Here is a 19,717-nt window from a genome sequence, read left to right on the forward strand (position 1 = left end):
AGAGATTTTCTAAATCCCAGGTAAGAGCAGAGCTTTTCTGTGGGAGAATTTCATTTCAACACCTCTCATCTTGCACAGAGAGCAGGAGGATAGGAGTCTCCCAGTTATGAATCCAATAACCATTGTGTGTGTGTGTGTGTGTGTGTGTGTGTGTGTGTGGGCTAGACTGTGGTCTGTTTATAAGATTGGAGGTTACTCCCATAAACTGAAACTGAAGGTCAAAGACAGAAAGAAAGACAGAGTCAGGTATGGAGAGCGAAAAGGAGTGGGGGATGTTTGCGTGTGGCGTTTTCATGACCGTGTGGTTGTGTGTGTGTGTGCTGTGGTTGTGGATGAGGATGAGGTTGTCAAAGAAAGAGTGTGCAGGAGGGGGCAAAGTCAAGGTGGCATCATGACCACACAAGCACATACTCACTGTCTATATGTTAATAGGCCTGTATTGACATATAAGCAAGCATGCTTTTACACACACATACACACACAGACACACGCACACACATATGCATGCTGCAGCTGAGTGGGAAAGAGTGTATTGAGTTAGAGAGCTGAGGTCAGCTCTAAATCATTACAGGTCACCATGGCAGGCCTGGCTACCAGATTAGATTAAAGTCTGGCTGATAGACCTAGCCAAGCACATTAAAACACACATACACACACAGACACACAAACTTGTGCATGGAATAAACACAAGAGTGGATACCCCAGCACATTAATCACAGAGAGCCTGGATGTAATGTGCTGTGATGTAGCTTTGGTTCCTTGTACAGAAGGAGAGGCAGCTCTCTGACCCCTGAACAGTAAACAGCCACACAACAGATAAAAGCAGCAACAGTCCCAGTGGAACAGACTGTTGGGAAACCAGCCTATTAGGAAGTTGAAGAGACTGATTAGATTAAAGCAGGCGGAGACGGGTCACTGTGCTGGTCCTCTGGCTCCAGAAACTCTCACCACCAGGACAGCATGTCCATTGATACTGGCCTGTGTTTAATTCTCTGGGAAATACATCTCTTTTGTTGAGATTAAAAGGTGTTAGTGTGTGTGTGCGAGTGTGTGTGCAGTTGGATGGAAGAGAGGACAAAATGAATAGAGGAGCAGCTGCTGTTTATCTGCATGGTATCTCTGCTTTCAAGCACAAGAACAACACTATAAAGCTCCCTCGGTGGGCTATACGTTACTGCAAGCAAAGACAGGCTTTATATCCCGCTCCATGCGTCGCTTGCACTTCTCTCTCAACAAGAGTGAAAGATGGGAGATCTCCCCTTGCCCTGTCTCCCCCTCTCCTCCCCTCCTCTCTATCTCTTTCTGCCCCAGCAGCACGTCTATCTCTCTCTCTGATAGGTGATGTATGTCCGACCTTCAGTGTTGAATTTGCCATTTGCTGCCAAGTGGATCTTTAACTGCTTCCATGATTCACATGACCTCACTTCCTCTGACCCTGCTAGGCACCGCTCGACGTGGCTGGCAGCCAAGAGCAGAAGGGCACCGAGCCAGGCCAGATAAGGGCTTCTCCAAATCAGCTTGGATCGCTATGATAGCTCTCCTCTCTTCTCCTCTCCTCCACGTTTACTGATGTAGGGCGGTGGGGCCTCTGCTCTCTCTAACACCATATTTAATCTTAACTGTCATTGCTTTGAAGTACAATAACTGTAGATGAGAGGACTCTTGAGTGTGCTCCTGTGTTTGACTAAAATTGGCTGAGCACAGTGTGTTTCCTATTGTCCTCCGGGATGAACCACAGACCCCATCAACAGACCTTATCTATTATTTACACAGCACCACTGATATTCCAATAAATAAGCTAACTGCCATTGCCAAACAACTTTCCACTGTCACAAACAAGAGGATACACATTCATATGCTTTCTGGCACTCAGATGCAGCGGTATCTTTTGATCCAGTCAATAGCATTCTGAATCAGGCTTCACAATGACGAACAAATACGGGTTTGAGAGTGGTTAAAGTTCACGGCACGCATGCTTCGAAACAGGAAGAAAAGAAGGAGAGACATGCATAAAACAGGCCAGAAAACTGACGCCCACATGTCTAATCACGCACTTCAGACTGATGTCATTCAGTCTGGGCAACGTATTGTGTATTCCTGTATTGGTGCTAACTCTGAGGGCCATTACTTTCATCTGCAGCAGAATATATGCTGATTAGCTTCCAGGGAGCAAGCCAAGAGAGGGGAGAGGGCTGCAGAGGGGAGAGGGGGCAAAAGAGGGAGGAGGAGGAGGCGGAGGAGGAGGAGGAGGGAGAGGATTTTAAGATATGTGAAATGAATAGCTAGAAGTGCATAAAAACGACATCTCGAATCTGTACCCCACCGGAATGTAGCAGCAGAGGGAGTTTGAGCAAATGCATGCAAATGCAGATACAAACACGCACAGGGAGACTAAAAGAGAAATGTACACACACTCTTGTAAACACACACTTTCTCCGCATATCTAGGTTGCCGTCTCATTAATAGTGTTGGCGCAGCAGCGCACCTTAATGATCCCTGTCTTTCCCGCTGAAACTGCCTTTGACACCATTTCACTTTAACTGCAGGGCCAGCAGGGTTCAGATCAGGACAGAGCATACCTCATGCACTATCCATATATCAAAGACATATCAGAAGCCTTTACCAGAGAGTGACTAATTGACCACCACCCAGGAGATCAAGTCCAAATCCAAAGCCAGGTTGTCAGCTCTGACAGGCTCAAGTCTGGCCCTCATCCCATATTTTACCCTGAGCTCCTCTGTGTTTTATGCTGAACAGAGTCATATTGAGAACTGAGGCCACTCCACTCCTATTCTTCTGTCTCAATAGACCCTTCCGACCAGATTTGACCAGCTTCTTATTCCCTATTCCCTCTCCCTATGCAGTGAGCCTGCACCTCCACTGCTCAACCATGAAACCATAACTAAATATAAATCATCCTTTCTCTTACTCTGTCATTGTGATAGCCCTTCCACACTCTCTCATTTGTTCTCTTTATTTTTCCCTCCGCCCCCCCTCTCTCTCTTATATTCTCTCTTTCTTGCTCTCCACCTTACACAAACACAACTCTAATAAATTGTGGCACTGGTAATTACATAGAACCCACCGGTAAATTTCACTTCCATTTACATTTAGATTACAGAATATTTCATTCCTATCAATCTGCAGCGCAAGACCAATGTGTGCATGGCTTCACCCATATGCAGACACAACTGTTCGTGGCATTTTTATATTCTCACTGGCGCATGTGTGGACACACGCGGGATGAACGCACATATGCTCACTCTTAAATAAACACAAATTGCGAGCGCATGGGAGACCACACACACGAAGGTGAGTAGATGCACACACATGGTACACAGTCATGGTCACACACATTGAGCAATAAATCTCAGTGTTCACCAGCACACATGGAGAAGTGCACAGACTGCATTAGGGAAGTAAATCCTAATTTCACTGTCCACATATGTGCAAACATATGTGCTCACTCATCTGCTCATTGCTGATGGTATTTTAAAGTCAAATGATGGCTCTGGGATGTTTATGGATTGAATTCTGTGTTGAAAGAAGAGACACAATTTACCTTGAACTGTGCATTATTAATCTGGTGAAAGAAATCAGCCTCAGCCACCCTCTCGGTAAAGAATCTTTTTTTTTTGTAAGAAAATTTATCTGCCTCCACACTTTAGAAATTCTTTGTATACTATTTCCACATGGTGAGCCTTTGGAGGGAACATATGCCTGTCCCACACGCAGACACACCACACACACACTTTATTTTCACACACACAAACTACCCACTTCTGGATCATAATACATTCAGACGCAATCTCATCCACTGCGTATAAAAGACAGCAATATGCGCCCAAACCCTAACTGTAATATTTCAACGGTTTATAAGGAGAGGGGGAAAAAGAGCCAGAGGCAGCAACTGGGGAAAACAGATACCACCGAGATTTTGCCTACTCTCTCCTTCTCTCGTTTTTTTTTCTTTCTGTCTGTCTCCCCGTCTGTCTCTCGCACTGACTCTCCCACCCGCCCCCATCCTCTCAGTATTACTGCATCATTTTCAACAGTAATGAGTGCACCAGCAGCAGGGAGATAGCAAGGGAGAGGGGAGGTACTTCGGGGAATTAGAGTGTTTAAAATATACACAGCAGTTTTCCTCTTGTGAATGATCATTGCAAATACCCCCCCCTGCCCCCTGCACACGCACCTAGTATAGCCTGCAGGTACTGAATCACACACCTGTGAACTGTGTGCTCTTTGATCCCTGACATTATTAGATTATTAACAAATCAGAAGGAACTCCTTTTCTCAATCACTATCAGGGAGCCTTAAGTGTTTGGGCCACTGTTTTTTGCATTACCTGATTGTTCAGGATGCTCTTATTACTGCCACTGCTTCACTCTTAATGGCACTCCAGGACACAGAAAATACATTACCTAGTAGTGCTTAAGTGTATCAGACATTAACTAAAGCTTTTGCCAGAAGATACTATGGAGGTAATTTCCTGCGTAAAATTGGTTTCCTTTCTCTCCTGTGTTTTCCCAGGTGGTGAAATGGCTGAGAAAAAGCATAAAGACAATGTTTCCATCACTGACACAGGACATGTGCGAGTGTCTGTAGGTGTTCAGCTTTATTGTCATTAGGGAGTTGTGCCGATATGATCTGCCAGTTCAGGGGCCGGTGGCTGCAGCAGGAAATTGGAGCGACGGGGTGATGTTAGAGTTTAGACTGCAGAGCAGTTGGAAACCAACAGACTGATAATGCCGGCCATTGGGACAGATCAGCATCAGTACAGTGTAAACAGCCACATTATACACACACACAAACACACACTGTTGACCCTCGAGGTTACAGTGAATTGGCAGAAGTTCCTAGACAGCTTAGCAGAAAGCAAATCACTGGAGAGGGAGGAGTTCAAATGAACATAGTAAATTTGCTGTAGTTATGTAAGAGCACAAAGACCTACAGACTCGTGCAGAAATACATGATCAGCACAACAAGGCAGCAGACACCATATTAGAAATACTTAAACGAGAATGAGAGGAGTCCAAGTACCTCCTCCCCAGGTGAGCTTGACCAGACACCACTTTTTTCCTTTATATTTTCTTTCAGCTACAATTTTTGTACATTTTATTTCCTGACACCAAGGTCTCTCTCCTGTAATAACCATGTACAGCAACTATTTTATGATCTAAGAAAAATAGTTGTGTGTTTTTTCAGATAAGTCAAGGTTTTCTTAAATGGCTTAGCCAAAGAAGAAGAAGAAGAAGGAGAGCATTCCTTGAATTTGTCTGAAAAATACAAACTGGATTTCACTGGATTCTGCACTACGTCAAGGAGATAAAATTCTGGCAGCAGTTTTATTTACTCATGTATTTATTGGTCAGATTTGTAAAAACAAAAATATTGACAAAAATAACTGGAATCCACCTGTAAAATATCTAACAGTGTAGAACCGAAACTCCATGTTCCCAATATCCACAAGATCACCAGAAAAATACCAAGGACAAGATCACTATGTCCTCAATATCAGATACGCTCCTTCACACAGACAAACATAACATAATACAAAGTATAACATTGGTACACAACTATTATTTCTTAAACAACTTCCCCTTTTAAATACAAACCAATCACAAAAACAGAAAAAGATGTCATATGTGCAAGAAGCTTTTTAATTACATATCTGGAGTTCCAGGCCAGCGTCTGGCTCACAAAGAGGACTTTATTTCAAGGTTAGCTTTGGCTGGATGTTTAAATAAATGCTATACTGTAAAGAAATCAAGGTTAGATTGCTATCCCTAAATACACCTGTTCTGACTCAATCACTGAAATCAGGTGTACTTAAAAACACGGGTGGGTTGCTGAGGTCATTGTGTAAGACCAGACACAAACATACACCACAGGTGGGGGACTCGAGTCACGCAACTTGACTGGAGTTGCAAAGGACTTAAGACCTGCTTGACTAACACTGATAAGTCTCGACTTGACTTTGTATTCATGACCTGAGACTTGAGACAGATGACCTAAAGGACTTGACTTTTCATGTAATATTTGTATTTTCCTACATATTGAGAAGTAATCTTTTGTTTTTGAAACACAATTACGTGATTTCGTATAATGCACACAAACCTGGCAACCTATGAGGCCCCTAAAACCAACAAAGAACATGAATGGGTCATTTGGGCTAACTTGTTAGCTTCTTGGCTGGTTAAACATTTGACTGGATCATCAGAATTTTGGATTACTTGACTTGTAACTTGCTTCACCTGAGCAATGACTTGACTCATTTTACATATAGCAGGGACTCAACATGACTTGCTTGATTCTTACCACAGTAATTTGGGCAATCCGGTCTCACTCCGAAGTTGTCGAAATCCGGCGCTGCAGCATCAGACACTGACGAAAAAGTTGTCCTTTGACGTCAGAATGATATGCGGCCGGTCACCGTTATAGTTTAATGGTGCTTGGCAGTATCAGAGGGAAACATGGTGGGACACAAACACAAGATAAGGCGACGAAAGTCCCAATAGGGGTGGTGGATGAGTCCAACAAACACCGCCCTTCACCCGGGAGAGCAGTTCTGTTCTTTTTTCCTAAACTCAACCATGTGCTTTTGTTGCCTAAACCTAACCACATATTGAAGGCAAAAAAAATTCGATTTGCGGTGTTTTACCGATGTAGTGCCTTTATTTTGAAAGAGACTGTACATATAAATTTCCTGTGAAAACGGAAGTGTATTTTGAAAGAAGAGAATGCATGTAAAAGGCAGAACTTGACATGATGTCCCAGAGCTTCAACAACCAAAGCACCCAGGGTACCTTTCACGTCATATCTCGACATGGAAAGTCTATGACCAAACATTGATATGTGACAAGGTCGGAGTGAGAATGTGTTGATTTGGGACTTGCTTGAGACTTGAAGGTTAAGACTTGAGACAAGCTTGTGACTTGCACATGTGTAACTTACTCCCACCTCTGACAAACACCAACCTTTGCAGACTTTGAGACATGATTTCTCTTTCTATATGGGTTTCTTTCTGTCTCACAACATCTCAAAAAGCCATATAACACAGCACACTCCACCAAACATTACAGCAGAGGAGAAATCCATCACTGAGGAACCTCTGTCCACCGTCTCCAGAGAAACCAGACAGGGTCACCCAACTAGTTTAAACAAAGATGTTAGAGTAACACAAGCATCCGCTCACAAAGTTATATGTGTGTGTGTGTGTGTGTGTGTGTGTGTGTGTGTAATGGAGAAGGGAGGCACACATCCATTAATAGGCCCATATATGAGGAATATAGACAGACAGATCCATGCTTCATTCTCTCTATGTTTACTGTAACTGGGAGCTACAGAGTCCCTTAGGAAAAAACCTCTCATGTAGGAGGGCACGCATATAACAAAAAAAACACCATCACAAACTCTCTCAGTCATAACAGTTCAAAACTAAAACTGCCAGGTTGCTTTGAATAACACAGCTCTGAGGCTGGTTCGTGTAGTTATACAGGCGGCTACAAAGGGCTGTGGTTTGAGAGGGTTGAACGTGGAAGCACCTGGCCTGAAGGACTGGACAGAAACTTGGCAAAGTGCAGGAAAATGCTGTAGAATGAGAGAGTGAGTAGGTTGCAAAGGAGCAACAGTTTGACAAAGAGTAGGAGGTTGCCGAGAATAATATGTTTGCAAAAGCTGCAAAAGTACAAGGATCAGCCATGTTTGTAATAGAAGTGTTTGGAAGTTCATTTGCCTCAGAAACAGTAATAGCAACCAAAAAGTTTTTTTTTTTTTCACAAGGTGTCCTTTGGGTGTTCGTTGAATAAAAGATGCGATAAGAAACACATTTGTTGAGGTTCCTTTTTTTCTGTGCATCAAAGCAACCGCAGCACCTTGGTTTTCTCTTATTTTGATTTAGCCACTGAAGGCAGATATTTAAAGACCCTAAAGCAGAATTGATAGCTGCACTAAATCTAAAGACTTGGGAGGATAAGTAGCCTATCAGAGTCAGACATTTCTGTTGACACATATCTCATCCACAGTGACAGGTGCCCTACCTTAAATAACGCTTGAACTTGACAGCAAAATGAAAGTTGTGCTAACCTGAAGGATATATCTCTTCGTGGGTGCATACATTAAGTTTAAAGGAGCAGAAAGTGGACTTCTCTTCCCAGGCTGTGACTTGTCCCTGTGTCCTTCTACCTCATGTTTACCTCTACAACCCAGAGCTGTCTGTAGCGTTCAGTGTTGACGTTGAGCACAAAAGGCACCCTAATCCCGGGCTGAATATGCATGACGCGCCGTGCACTGCTGTGGCTGCTCGGCAGCTTAATAGTTTCAGCACCGCGTTGGTGAACAGCGCCATACGCCGCTGAGACACACTGAGCCTCAGCTGCAGCGAGCTCCGAGCTGCTCTTTGACGGCACCCGGCGCAGTTTGACAGGCCGAGCTGGAGAAAGACCCTTTTATCTGTAATCAAATCATTGGCCCCGAGGTTGCAACTGAGTGAGGTTTCCTTTCCCCCTGACGATACCGAGACCTTGTAAAAGCATGGCGCTTTCACTTTGATGCCCTCAAAAGGAAAAGAGAGAGGGGGGAGCAGGGGTGAGGGTGGACCAGAAGACATGAGAGAGGGATTGACATGAAACATATTGCCAGCGGATCATTTGAAGATAAATCCTACACAGTGACACACACCTTTTAAATAAAGTTTATCATCTTTCCATGTCAAAAAAGAAGAAAAGAAACTGAAAGAAAGGATAAATTGAAGAGGTGGAGGATGAGGAGGAGGGGAGGCACTTCAATTCGGAGTTACTCAAGCACAGCGTGGACAGAAGTGATCCCCCTATCCCAGACCCACGCATGGGCACGGGCTGCATATTATAGGCTACAGCAGACAGGAATCCGGTGCAGCCCCCGAGAAGAGAGGCAGACACACACTTATACAGAGAGGGAGAGAGAGAGGGGTGAGGAGGAGAAGGAGGAGAGAGTGTGTGTGTTTCTTCCTTGAGAGGGAATCTGAACCACTTCAGCCTGCCTGCGCTGGAGCCCGATAATAACTACAGGACTGCTCTGGATGAATGTGCCGTCTCCCCCCACCTCGAGCTGCAGGCATTTCATTCACAAGACGGGTGATTTAAAGCCCGATGCCACTCAGCAGAGAGCAGAAGGACAGAGAAAAAGGGGGTCAGATGTTTTGCCTTTCTTTCCTCTTCGACGTGCGTGAAGCGGACGCGCACCTGCGAGAGTGCCTGCTCCCCTTTTCTTTACTGAGAAGCCCAACTGGGGTGCTGCTGCCGCTGCCGCCGCTGCTGCTGCTTGGCTGAGGCTGCATACACTTTACAGACTGGACCAGTGGACTGGGAAAAAAGACAGAAAAACAGAGAGGGAGAGGAGGGGTGAGGGTGAGCAGGAGAGAGAGGGTGCGCGTGAAACAGAGATTGGATGGATTCCTCTCCTCCTCTGGCACTCCACAGGCGCTCATTCATTTATTTAAGCCCGACCGACGACAGCATGCCAAGCGCAGACTCCAGCGGCAGAGCTCGGTCAGTATAACACCCCTGTCTCTCAGTCTGTCTCATTCTTTCTGTCTCTTTTTGTCTCTTTCTGTTTGTACTTCTCTCTCTCTCTCTCACACACACACACACACACACACACACACACACACACACAGACGCACGCATCACATAAGCAGGTGTAGCCTTCTCCCACAGAGACACTCTCATCTTGTCTCTCTTTTTAAACGCAGTCACAGACTTCCCAGCCAAGCGCGGGAGTGAGACGTCCTCCGTCGCACCGGCCCGGTCGCGCTCTCACCTGCACAACATCCGCGCGGGACCCGACTTTGGCGCCCACCGGGACACCGCCGACACCCAGGACCCGACGCAGAGGAAGAGGAACCCGTCGTACATGGGCCCCAAACCCCACGAGGCCCCTGGGATGGCGTGCAGCGCGTGTTACTACCTGGTTATCAGCTCCACACACCTGAGCAATGGACACTTTCGGCGCGTCAAGGGGGTCTTCAGAGGACCGCTGTGTCCAACCGCAACCAGTGATTCACCGGTACGAACGCAGGTCTTGGTAGATTTCCCTTGGTGTGTGTGTGTGTGTGTGTGTGTGTGTGTGTGTGCGTGTGTGCGCGTGTGTAGTTTTGGATACACAGTTTAAGTCCTTGAGCTTGTAAAAGAGCCTATTTCAGCCACTTTAACTCACTTTCTCTTGTGGCTACTTCATTATGAGGGTTAGGAAATTGATGTTGTCGTAGGAAGTTCCTCACAGGTATAGAAAGACAAAAAAAGAGTGAGTGTGTAAACAGTGTGTGCAGGATATGAGAAAACAGTCTAGCAGACCCAGTGGCACTGTAATCTACTGAGGAGGTGGATGACAGAGGTGGATATTTTTTACAAGGGGTGATCTTTTTCTTTATGTCAGCCATAAAAGAGAGATTTTTTTTTTCTGGTAGAGGACAGTTAGATGTGAATATTTTAAACAGAGGAGAAACTGGGTATCCAACCATGAAGCCATTGTCCCTCCATGCCTCCTTCTCTCTCCCTCTCTCTCACGGCTATGGGAATTAAACGAATCAAATTACATTAGTGCTTTCAGGAGGAGATGAGTTGCCCAGCTGAAAATAACACTAATTACCTGGGGAGTATTTGTTAGGTGTGTGCCGGTCTGTGTATCTGGGAGTTTGTGTATAGGAATGTGTGTGTGTGTGACCTGCCTAGCCTGGTGGGGTGACTCCCTGACCTTTCCCTGGTGCCCGTGGTTCCTTTGAGCCACCAAACTGGCATTTAGTTGAAAACTGGCTCGCAGTCTGTGTGCATTTACTGTGTGTGTGTGTGCAGACCCACATAGAAAGAGTGTGTGTGACAAAGAGACAGGGGGAAGCAAAGCAAATGACAGTACTTGTAAATATGAACATGATATTTTGGACTGTGTGTGTGTTGTAGATTCAGGAGCTGCTCGGAGGGTCTCTGGTAATCACACATTATTCATGAGCTCTTAATGTGAGACGAGACAAACTGGCGGAGCTGATGACAAGTTTGATGAGAAAGGAGGAAGGGAGCAGCTGGTATGTGTGTACGAGCGTGTCTAAGTCACTGTGTGTGTGTGTGTGTGTGTGTGTGTGTGTGTGTGTGTGTGGGTGCGTGTGTTCATACTCAAGTCATTACCAGTCTGTCATGTTCGGCCCGCGCTCACTATGTGATGGGAATGAGCGAACAGTGTTCAGCAGACACAGTCAGACTGCCAGAGATGCTGCAAAGATTCATGTTAACAAATATACTTACAAACTTTTACACACATTCTCAAACACACACACACACACAGACATACACACACACAGACAAATCATTTGCAGATGGGCTACCAGCAGAAGAGATAATTACCGCACACACTCTATATATACAGTATGCATAAATCTCAATTTCTACAAATTGGGGCTCCCCTTTTAAATCTGATTATTCGAATCATCTGTCTTGGAGCCCCTTCATCTCCTTGTAGGAATCATCAAATGCTCGTTTTTTTTATTGCCCCAGCAACAAGTTCAGTCTTGTCTTAGAAACAAGCATAATGTCTCAGAAAAAAATAAGTCTGATTTGGATGCTCTTGAAGCGCACTGACTGTATTAAGCACATCTACATTTTTAGACTGATGAATGCATTTGCCTTCTTGTCAGGCAGCCGCTAATTTATGTTTCTTTTAGCATGTTGTGAAAATTAATTTGAAGAGTCTTGACATTGCTTTGAGATCAGCAAACATTACAGTAGAGTGTCTCTTCTTCTTTTGCTGTCAATCATACATTACAGTGTACAGTGTACAGGGATAGTGCTGTTGCAACACTGAAGTTTCTCACTCCAATGCAATACTTTGAAAAATATTAATATCCAGTAACATTGTTGATACCATTGGGAAAAAATTGGACGACTTTTCTGAGCTTGGTTAGCAGCAGCACTCAGCAGAATGCCTAAACGTTAACAATAAGAGAAAGTGAGAAAGCTGGTTCCTGTGGAAAATGAGTATAAAACCATTTCAAATATCTTGAATCAATATGTGTCGATAAATCAATATTTTTACAACACTATTGAGAGATGTGTATCAAAAGAAAATTGGCAACAAATATAAAGTTGAAACAATTAGTCAGAAAATCAGTCAGAAACTATTTTGATAATTGATTGAGTACCTTGATTGATGTGTGTCAATGTGAATTCAGTGTCTTCAGGACTTAAATGGTTGGTCAGACAAAACAAGGAACTCAAAGACTTAGAATAGAATAGAGTGCCTTTATTGTCATTGTGCTTTACAATACAATGAAATTTGGAGCGCTACCCCATCATGGAATATACAATAAATGCAACATAAAAAAGCAATACTGAAATAAAATGCAGTTGTTAACATGCAAAAGGTGGCAATCAGTGGACTGAATTTGTTTCACTTTGGACTCAGGGAAATTGTGATGGGTATTTTTCCCAATTTAATGTCATTTTATAGACAAAACACTGAAGCGATTAACCTACAAAATAATAAGCGGGCTAACTGATGATGATAGTTGCAACCCTAACCACATGCTTGGTGAATCTTTGGCTTGTTTAGTTGTTCTTTGATTAGATATTTACTTAAATTAGGAAACCTCTAACTTTACTCTATATTTTATGTAGGCAAAGTTTGTTTATCACACATTAAGAAATGTTGCATAATTTGTTACATGAAAAAAATATGTCTATATATAAACAATGATAGCCTATCTAAAAAATACAGCTGTGGTATCAGCACCAAACTGGTCAGTTGAACTCTTCATGGTCTCTTTCTGTTTTTCCGAACCAACAAGGAAGAATCCAAAACATTTCCAACGGCCGAGGGCTCAACTGCAAAAATCTGATTATATAAAACCATTGATTCAGTTTTTACCATGTTAGTTTCATTTATATGTGTAGCTGCGACAGAGAGAGTCATTTGTTGTCTTATTTTAGCAGTGACATCACTGTTTCCTGTTGTGTTTAACAGCCAGTCAAAGTGCTTGATGCAACGTGCTGCACAAAGAAGATAAAGACTGATTGATTTTATAGGTTTTTTAAGAAAAGAAGGTAAAAAGAGCAGATTTGTATAGTTGTTACACACAGTATGCAGTCAGACTATTACTCACAGGGACAGTTTGAAAATGCTCTCTTCTTGGTGCACTCAAGTGTCAGTGAAAAAATTGTAATACTGCAAATTCTGTTTTACCTCAAGGTAGAGTGTCACTTAGAGAGCATAACCTCCATCATGGCCAAATGCTGTATCTCACATAAAGGGGGAAAAGAATTTGTGCGACCGCTCCGTGATTCGAATCTGCTCCAAAATGCAGCTGGTTCTTCCTTGGCCCATGCTACACACCAACTTTCATGAAAGTGAGGCCAGTAGTTTTCTCGTAATCCTGCTGACAAAGAAACTGAAAAAAACCCTCACATCACCTCCTTGGTGTGGTAACAATTCAAGCAAACAACGTGGGCAGCAGTGACTAGCTCAATTCAAGCCTTCACTCCTCTGAAGTGTCCCTGATCAAAATACTGATTCTATAGAATCTTTAGGGTCCTATAGGCTCAGCTATAGCTGACCTCCATGTGGACAAAGGCAAGTAAAAATAGAGCTACACTATTATGTTGAATGTAGCACATATTTTTCTCTCCAAGCTGCAGGCTTTCAGTAATAGCCGTCATTCATCGTAAGAAGGGTATAATTTACCTTCAAGTCCATGTCTTAATAATAAAGATAACTCTACATATGAAAAGTTTTCTGTGCTGTACTGAAGATGCTATGGAAGGTCAAAAAAACAAAAATGTGCTTTCAGATTTATCCGTATTAGTTTAGACATGGCCCAATTTATGCGCCTGTCAGCATGATAAACAGGCTGCCCTTATGGTCAAGTTGTTCAAAAGTGACCTCTCATGCTAGGCGAAAAGAAAAAAAGTCCTTCAGCCGAGAGCAGGTGAGTTTAACACACCTCTTCCAGACTGTTAGACATGCTGAGCAACATCTTTCGCTCCTGTCCGCTCCGTTGTAGAGGATGCTGCACCAGCCGGCACAACAGCTAGCTGCTCTTTGATTTAGCTTAGATCAGTGGAGTACAAAGGATATCTCAACTGGGATTTGTCAGGGGTAACTTTTTGTGTCTTCACTTTGATAAGGCATTGCAGCATTAAGAAAACACTGGGCGCCTATGAGTGGTAAAGAACAGCCGTCTAGACACACAGCTCCCTTTTTCCTCCACAACAAATCCTCTCGTGTTTGTTAAGAGTTCTGTGCTTTGTTGTTTGGTTAGCTTCCCCGTGGAGTGCTGCGGTATGTCTAGATTAGGATTTTGTGCTCATTACTACTTTATCATCACTAATTAGCCATTGTGATAGGTCTCTCGGACGTGTCGAAATTTTGGTTCCTGCATGTGTATTAGTGCTTAATCATCATCGGCGAGTCATCCTTCAAACACTCGTTAACACTTCAAAGGTTTTTTTGTTCTTGGTGTCAGCATGGAGGGAGGACAGGAAAAGAGATGTAGAAAGGTGTGTGCAAAGAAGACAGGTACAGCCCTACTGTATCCCTTCATTCAGACAGATCCAAGCTGATACACACTCTCCATTTGTTCTGTTGTCCCTTGTCCGAATATCCTCCTATCTCATTTCCTCTGCCCCCCCCTATGTTTCCCTTTAGAAACCCCTCCCTCTGTATTATAGCCTAGTGTGCGTGCATACTTAGCTGCTCATCCACTGAAGCCCACTTTGATGTATATTTCACTGCCGTTGCAGAAAACAGATGAATCGTTGGCTATACAGCACAGTGTCAAAGTAAGTGCGAACGTGCTGGCGCGCGTGCACGTGGATGTGACTCTGCGTTTGCACCCTCGTGTTTTCATTGATTCCGCAGGGAGCTGAACAGTGTTTATGTAAATGAGGTGGCATTTAAACATATGCCCTGAACAATTATCTTGAAACAAGTATTTAGCTGCACAAAAACACGGCCGTGTTCAGAGTGAGTCGAGTACTTAGCTACAGATATTAAGCCATCATGAGGGGACAGAGGTGAGACGAGCCAACTGGCTTGCCATTTGGCGTGCCAGTTTGCTCATGGGCGTAAACACGATACCCGGGAATCTTTGTGCGCCGTTAATGATGATCATAATAATAAGTGATACAGGCTCAGTATCAAAGAACTCCCTGAGGACGATCAAGCTGGTAATAACATCTTGACATTTATGAAGTTCGACAAATGTCAGAAAGAGATTAGTTAAATGTGAGTTTAAGATAAAAAGATGTTTGCGCAGTATGAGCTTAGAAGCAGCTCGAGCTGCTGAGTCTTGTACCATCAGAAAAAGCTATTTCAGAGTCAAGGCCCTTAATGCTGCAGTCACTCACATTCAGACAGTGTAATGTTAATGCACACAAACACACACATACACACACATATACACACCAAGTCAGCCATCAAGCCCTAGTGGAGCAGTTTGAGAGTGAGCAGGTGAGTGCTGCTGAATACTAAAGTCCTGTACGACTGGACCATTCCTGCTGACCACTGCAAAGTGCTCCCACTGATCACCGCTAATGTCCTCCATCACAGCTTACACTCAACACTCCGGAGAGAGTGTGTGCGCGAGTGTGTGTTGGGGAGAAAGGTGGATAATTGGGACAGATGGGTGCGATAGGATGACGAGAAAGAGGAGGGTAGAGGGGGAGAGTCAGACAGTTGGCATTGATTTTAACACTCTCTCAAGCCTTTATTGACATTTCATTTAGCTAATGAATTCATTAGTGCTTCATAGCATAATAACCTCTACTTGATAACCAGGATGGTTCCCCAGAGGATGCCTTTACTCCATTGCCTCAGTATTTTCTGACTCCAAACCTATTCTCAGCTTTCTTTGATTTTTTTTTTTTTTTTTACTCCCCTCCACCTCTGTTTCTTTTTCTTTTACCTAGCAAGTTTCCTCCCTGTTTGTTTGTGCTGCATTGTGTAACTTGTAAATGAACCCGTTGTTTGAGGTGACATAACCTGCCAGTCTCTCAACAGCAGCGCAGCAGGCCCTAGGGAATGATGGAGAAAAAGAGGGAGGCGCAAGATGTACAAGCGCATTCATCTCTGCCTATGTATAGGTATCTTTGTGCTCCTGCTCGAGTGTGCTCGCTGGCTTTGTAGTGCTTGTTCACCTCTGAGATGGAGATGATCTTTATTCAATTTACTGATGACTGACTGGCTCTTTATTCGTGCGCCTTTGACCTGCTGCATACACAAACACAATCGCGCACACGCTGACATGCATGAACGATATTTAAACCTATCCAAAAACTGTTTTATCAACCACATAAAAGAAAATGTTTCAGCCAGAGGACTTGTGTTTGCACATATTCACAAACCTCCTTTTAGGCCAATTTTTTTTTTGTCAGACTTAAGATGCTGGTTTATGAATTGGGAGCATTTATTTATTCTTGTTTGAGTCTGATGCCTGAGAATTAAAATCTGCTGTATGGATGTCTGTGGTGCCAAGTGACCTGTGTGAGCTCCGTGTGGGTGTGTGTGAGCACGTTTGGAGGGTATGGTGTGGGCTGAGAGTGTTTGGTAATAGTTTGTCTGCTTCTGTTGATTTAACATTTTCATCATGAGGTTTGCAAACATCTGTAAAGTGCACATTCTGGTGTTAGACGAACAGTATGTTGTGCAAAAGACACACAAGTTATAATGTACGCGCAAACGCACGCCACGCGGACACAACAGATGGCCAACCTCTCATTTTGTATATTACCTTGGGACAGATGTTTGTCTGTGTGGTCATTAGTGATCGCAGCATCAGATAATTACCAGGAGACACACCAGCACATAGACACACACAAGCTCACATACAATTAGTGAGCGTTTGATAATTACAGGATGTTTGATGAACCATCTGGAACAGCAGCACAGGTAGAAACACTCAAAACAAAATCATACGCACAAAAGCCTCAAATCATAGTTATCAAACAAGTATCATTGCCCCCCCAAAAAAACACGGATAGTAAGACGACAGGTGAGAGATGAGGAGATAAAAGCGTTTTTGTTTCATAGTCATTAAGACATCATGTCTCATTCAAGGTTTGGTCTAATCCTCTTTTATTCTCCTTGACTCTGCTCCGTCTCTGCCTTTTTTCTTTTTTTTTAAACTCTCATTTGCCACTGCCGTCTGTCTCTTCCTCCATCCATTTCTCTAGGCGATACCTTTGCTCTCATCCCCTCTCCCTGACACTTCTTTTATCTCCCTCTCCTATTGCTTTTCATCTCATCTCTGCAGCCCATTCATTTTTTACCAGGTCAATGGTTCAACTGTTTAGGACTTTAAATCTTAGTGTGTGTGAGAGGGTTTGTGTGCGTATGTGTGTATAGCATGCCTATATGGGAGCTTGTCTGTGTGTGTGTGTGTGTGTGTGTGTGTGTGTAGGCGATGGGAGTAATATTGTAGTAGCAATATTGCTGGAAAATCCTTGAAGGAATGAAAGAAAAGAGAGGGCATACTTTATTTGCTGGTCACTATTTCTGTTCTTCAATAACCTCAATTTTACTCTCTGACTCTGCTTCTTATTCTGCTGCTCTACCTGGATTCATGCTTTCATTTACTGTAGGAGCAGCTGTGGGGATACAATTATAGCTCTATTATGTCAGCGTGCATATTTGTCTGCATGCACATGTGGGTGTGCACGTTACACATATTTGCACCTGTGTGCTTGAATGCCCGCGTGTCTCCACTGCTGACACACCGGGCTGGGGTTAAGAGCAACTCAGACAAATTAATTATCTCTTCTCTGGAGGAGAGATGACTCACTGAAAGAGAGGCTGCGAACCAGCACCTCATGGTTGAGCAGGAGCCCAGGAATTACTCCCAGCCTTTCAGAAAACCGAGGGGCCTCCTCCTGAATAAAGCAACTTGGATTTCATCCTCAGCTTGATGTTCAGATCACATTTTTTTCCCACTTTTTATGTGCATAAGGCCGATTTATAAAAATAACTGCGACTGAAAGAAGTTGAGCAGGCACGTTGCATTTATAGATCAAAGTGGCAGAGGAATTTTAATGCATATGAACAAGTTTCACTTCCCTGAAATCGTTGACATATGATCAAGGCTTTCATGTTTTGCATTGCTGTGCCTTGCACAGAATAGGCTGTTCTGGTGCACAGTGCACTGCTGAGTACAACAATACACTCACGCAGACCACTTTAAGTCACAGCTTAAATTAGGAGAACTGAGAGATTGAAATAACGATCAAAAACATATTGCATAACATGTGTATATACTTTAATTCTGCTGTCTAGAAAAATGGGGGTGTATCTTCTATTGCCATGAGGGCGCTTGGTGAGACTGAGACTTAAAGCTATAGTGCGTAACTTCTAGAGGTCCGTAAATGTCCGTTTCACCCAAGCCACTACTAGAGGAGATGACACAATGCTGATAAGGCTGATCGGCTCCTCTAACATGTCGCGGTATTTTTCAATATAGATCATTTTTAGTATGCGTGTAGACCGGCGACATTCCCACGCTGGCGCACAGGAAATGCTTCCTCACAACAAGAAGGGAGGGGGAGGAAGAGCGGAGAGTGTCATAGCAAGAGGTAGAGCGCAGGTAGAAAGAGAAAGCAACATGGCGGAGAAGTGGCCGAGACACGGTTCAGAAGTGGATCCTACCACAAAGGCAAGTGTTACTCTGTGTACGGTGTGTGGCGACTGGCGAGTGTTACTCTGTGTACACGGTGTGTGGCGGCTGGCAAGTGTTACTCTGTGTACATGGAAGTGCCGCCGGCTTATTAGTTGTAATAACGCATTATCCGCTGGGAGGCGACAGAAGTTACACACTATAGCTTTAAGTACATTTAGGAACTTTCAGAATCTCATTCAGTCAGTACTTTGATCTGATATTATTTGATTGCAAGCATTTATATGTCAGTGGGGCATTACTGAATCTCAAGGCAAGGCTTTCATGTTTTTGCTGTCTCAGGTACATGACCTTTCACCTTTCCCCTTGACCTCTGACAGATGGCCCTGGGGAAAAACAAGTGGTGGAAAAGGTCATTGTTAGGGTCAAAGATTCATGGGGATGAAATGGATATTACTTAAGTATTACCTTATTATATCTCTGGTTGTATGAGCATACATACAGGAAGGTAGACAAAAAAAACCACCAAGAGCACAAGTGGAGCAAAAAATACATGTAGTATTACAATAACATCGTGCGTGGTTGCATGTGTGTTCATTCTGGTGTGCACTCATGTTTATTTATCAAAGCAGATAGGACCTACTAGGACATTCTGATAGCGCTGGGTCAGTCATGCATCAGTAACAATGCATCAAATTATATCAGACTTACCTCCACCGGCAGCAAGAGCCATGATGCAGACACTAATAATTCATGCCGTTTGCTCCAACCAGCCTTCACATCAGCCGAGATGCAGAGAACAACACACCGCAATTATCATGAGCAGCAGCATTCCTGTGTTTAGCAGATTGGAGATGCCAGGCGCTCAGCTTAGCGCTGTGCAGAAATGTCCTGGCTGCGCGCTGCCAGGATGGCAGGATCACAGTGGTCTGCAAGCAGCCTCCAGCTACCAGCCACCAGGCCTTGGCTACCTCCTTTATATGGGCAGGGTGCCCGTTCCCTCTGTCTGTTTGTGTATGTATGTTTGGTGTGAGTGTGTTAGTGCATTTCTGCACGAATCTGCTTTGGGGCCTTCTTACCCTTGCTGTG

General features: G+C 43.8%; 1 protein-coding gene across 2 annotated transcripts in view; it reads left to right on the plus strand.

Annotated features, from left to right (window-relative positions):
• The window catches only part of znf804b (zinc finger protein 804B), a 75,535-nt gene that overhangs the window by 24,960 nt on the left and 30,858 nt on the right, over positions 1 to 19,717 (plus strand). Inside the window, exons 1-2 of one of the 2 annotated variants that reach the window (XM_033641489.2) lie at positions 4,283 to 9,530; positions 9,734 to 10,047. The exons of the other annotated variant lie outside the window; for it this stretch is intronic. Of the exons in view, the coding sequence (XP_033497380.2) occupies positions 9,895 to 10,047 (153 nt within the window). The 5' untranslated portion in view covers positions 4,283 to 9,530; positions 9,734 to 9,894. Of the gene's footprint in view, positions 1 to 4,282; positions 9,531 to 9,733; positions 10,048 to 19,717 lie in introns of those variants that run through there. 2 annotated transcript variants of the gene reach the window in all.

This window comes from Epinephelus lanceolatus, chromosome 10, assembly GCF_041903045.1.
Source record: "Epinephelus lanceolatus isolate andai-2023 chromosome 10, ASM4190304v1, whole genome shotgun sequence".
In the NCBI taxonomy this organism is placed as follows: Eukaryota; Metazoa; Chordata; class Actinopteri; order Perciformes; family Serranidae; genus Epinephelus; species Epinephelus lanceolatus.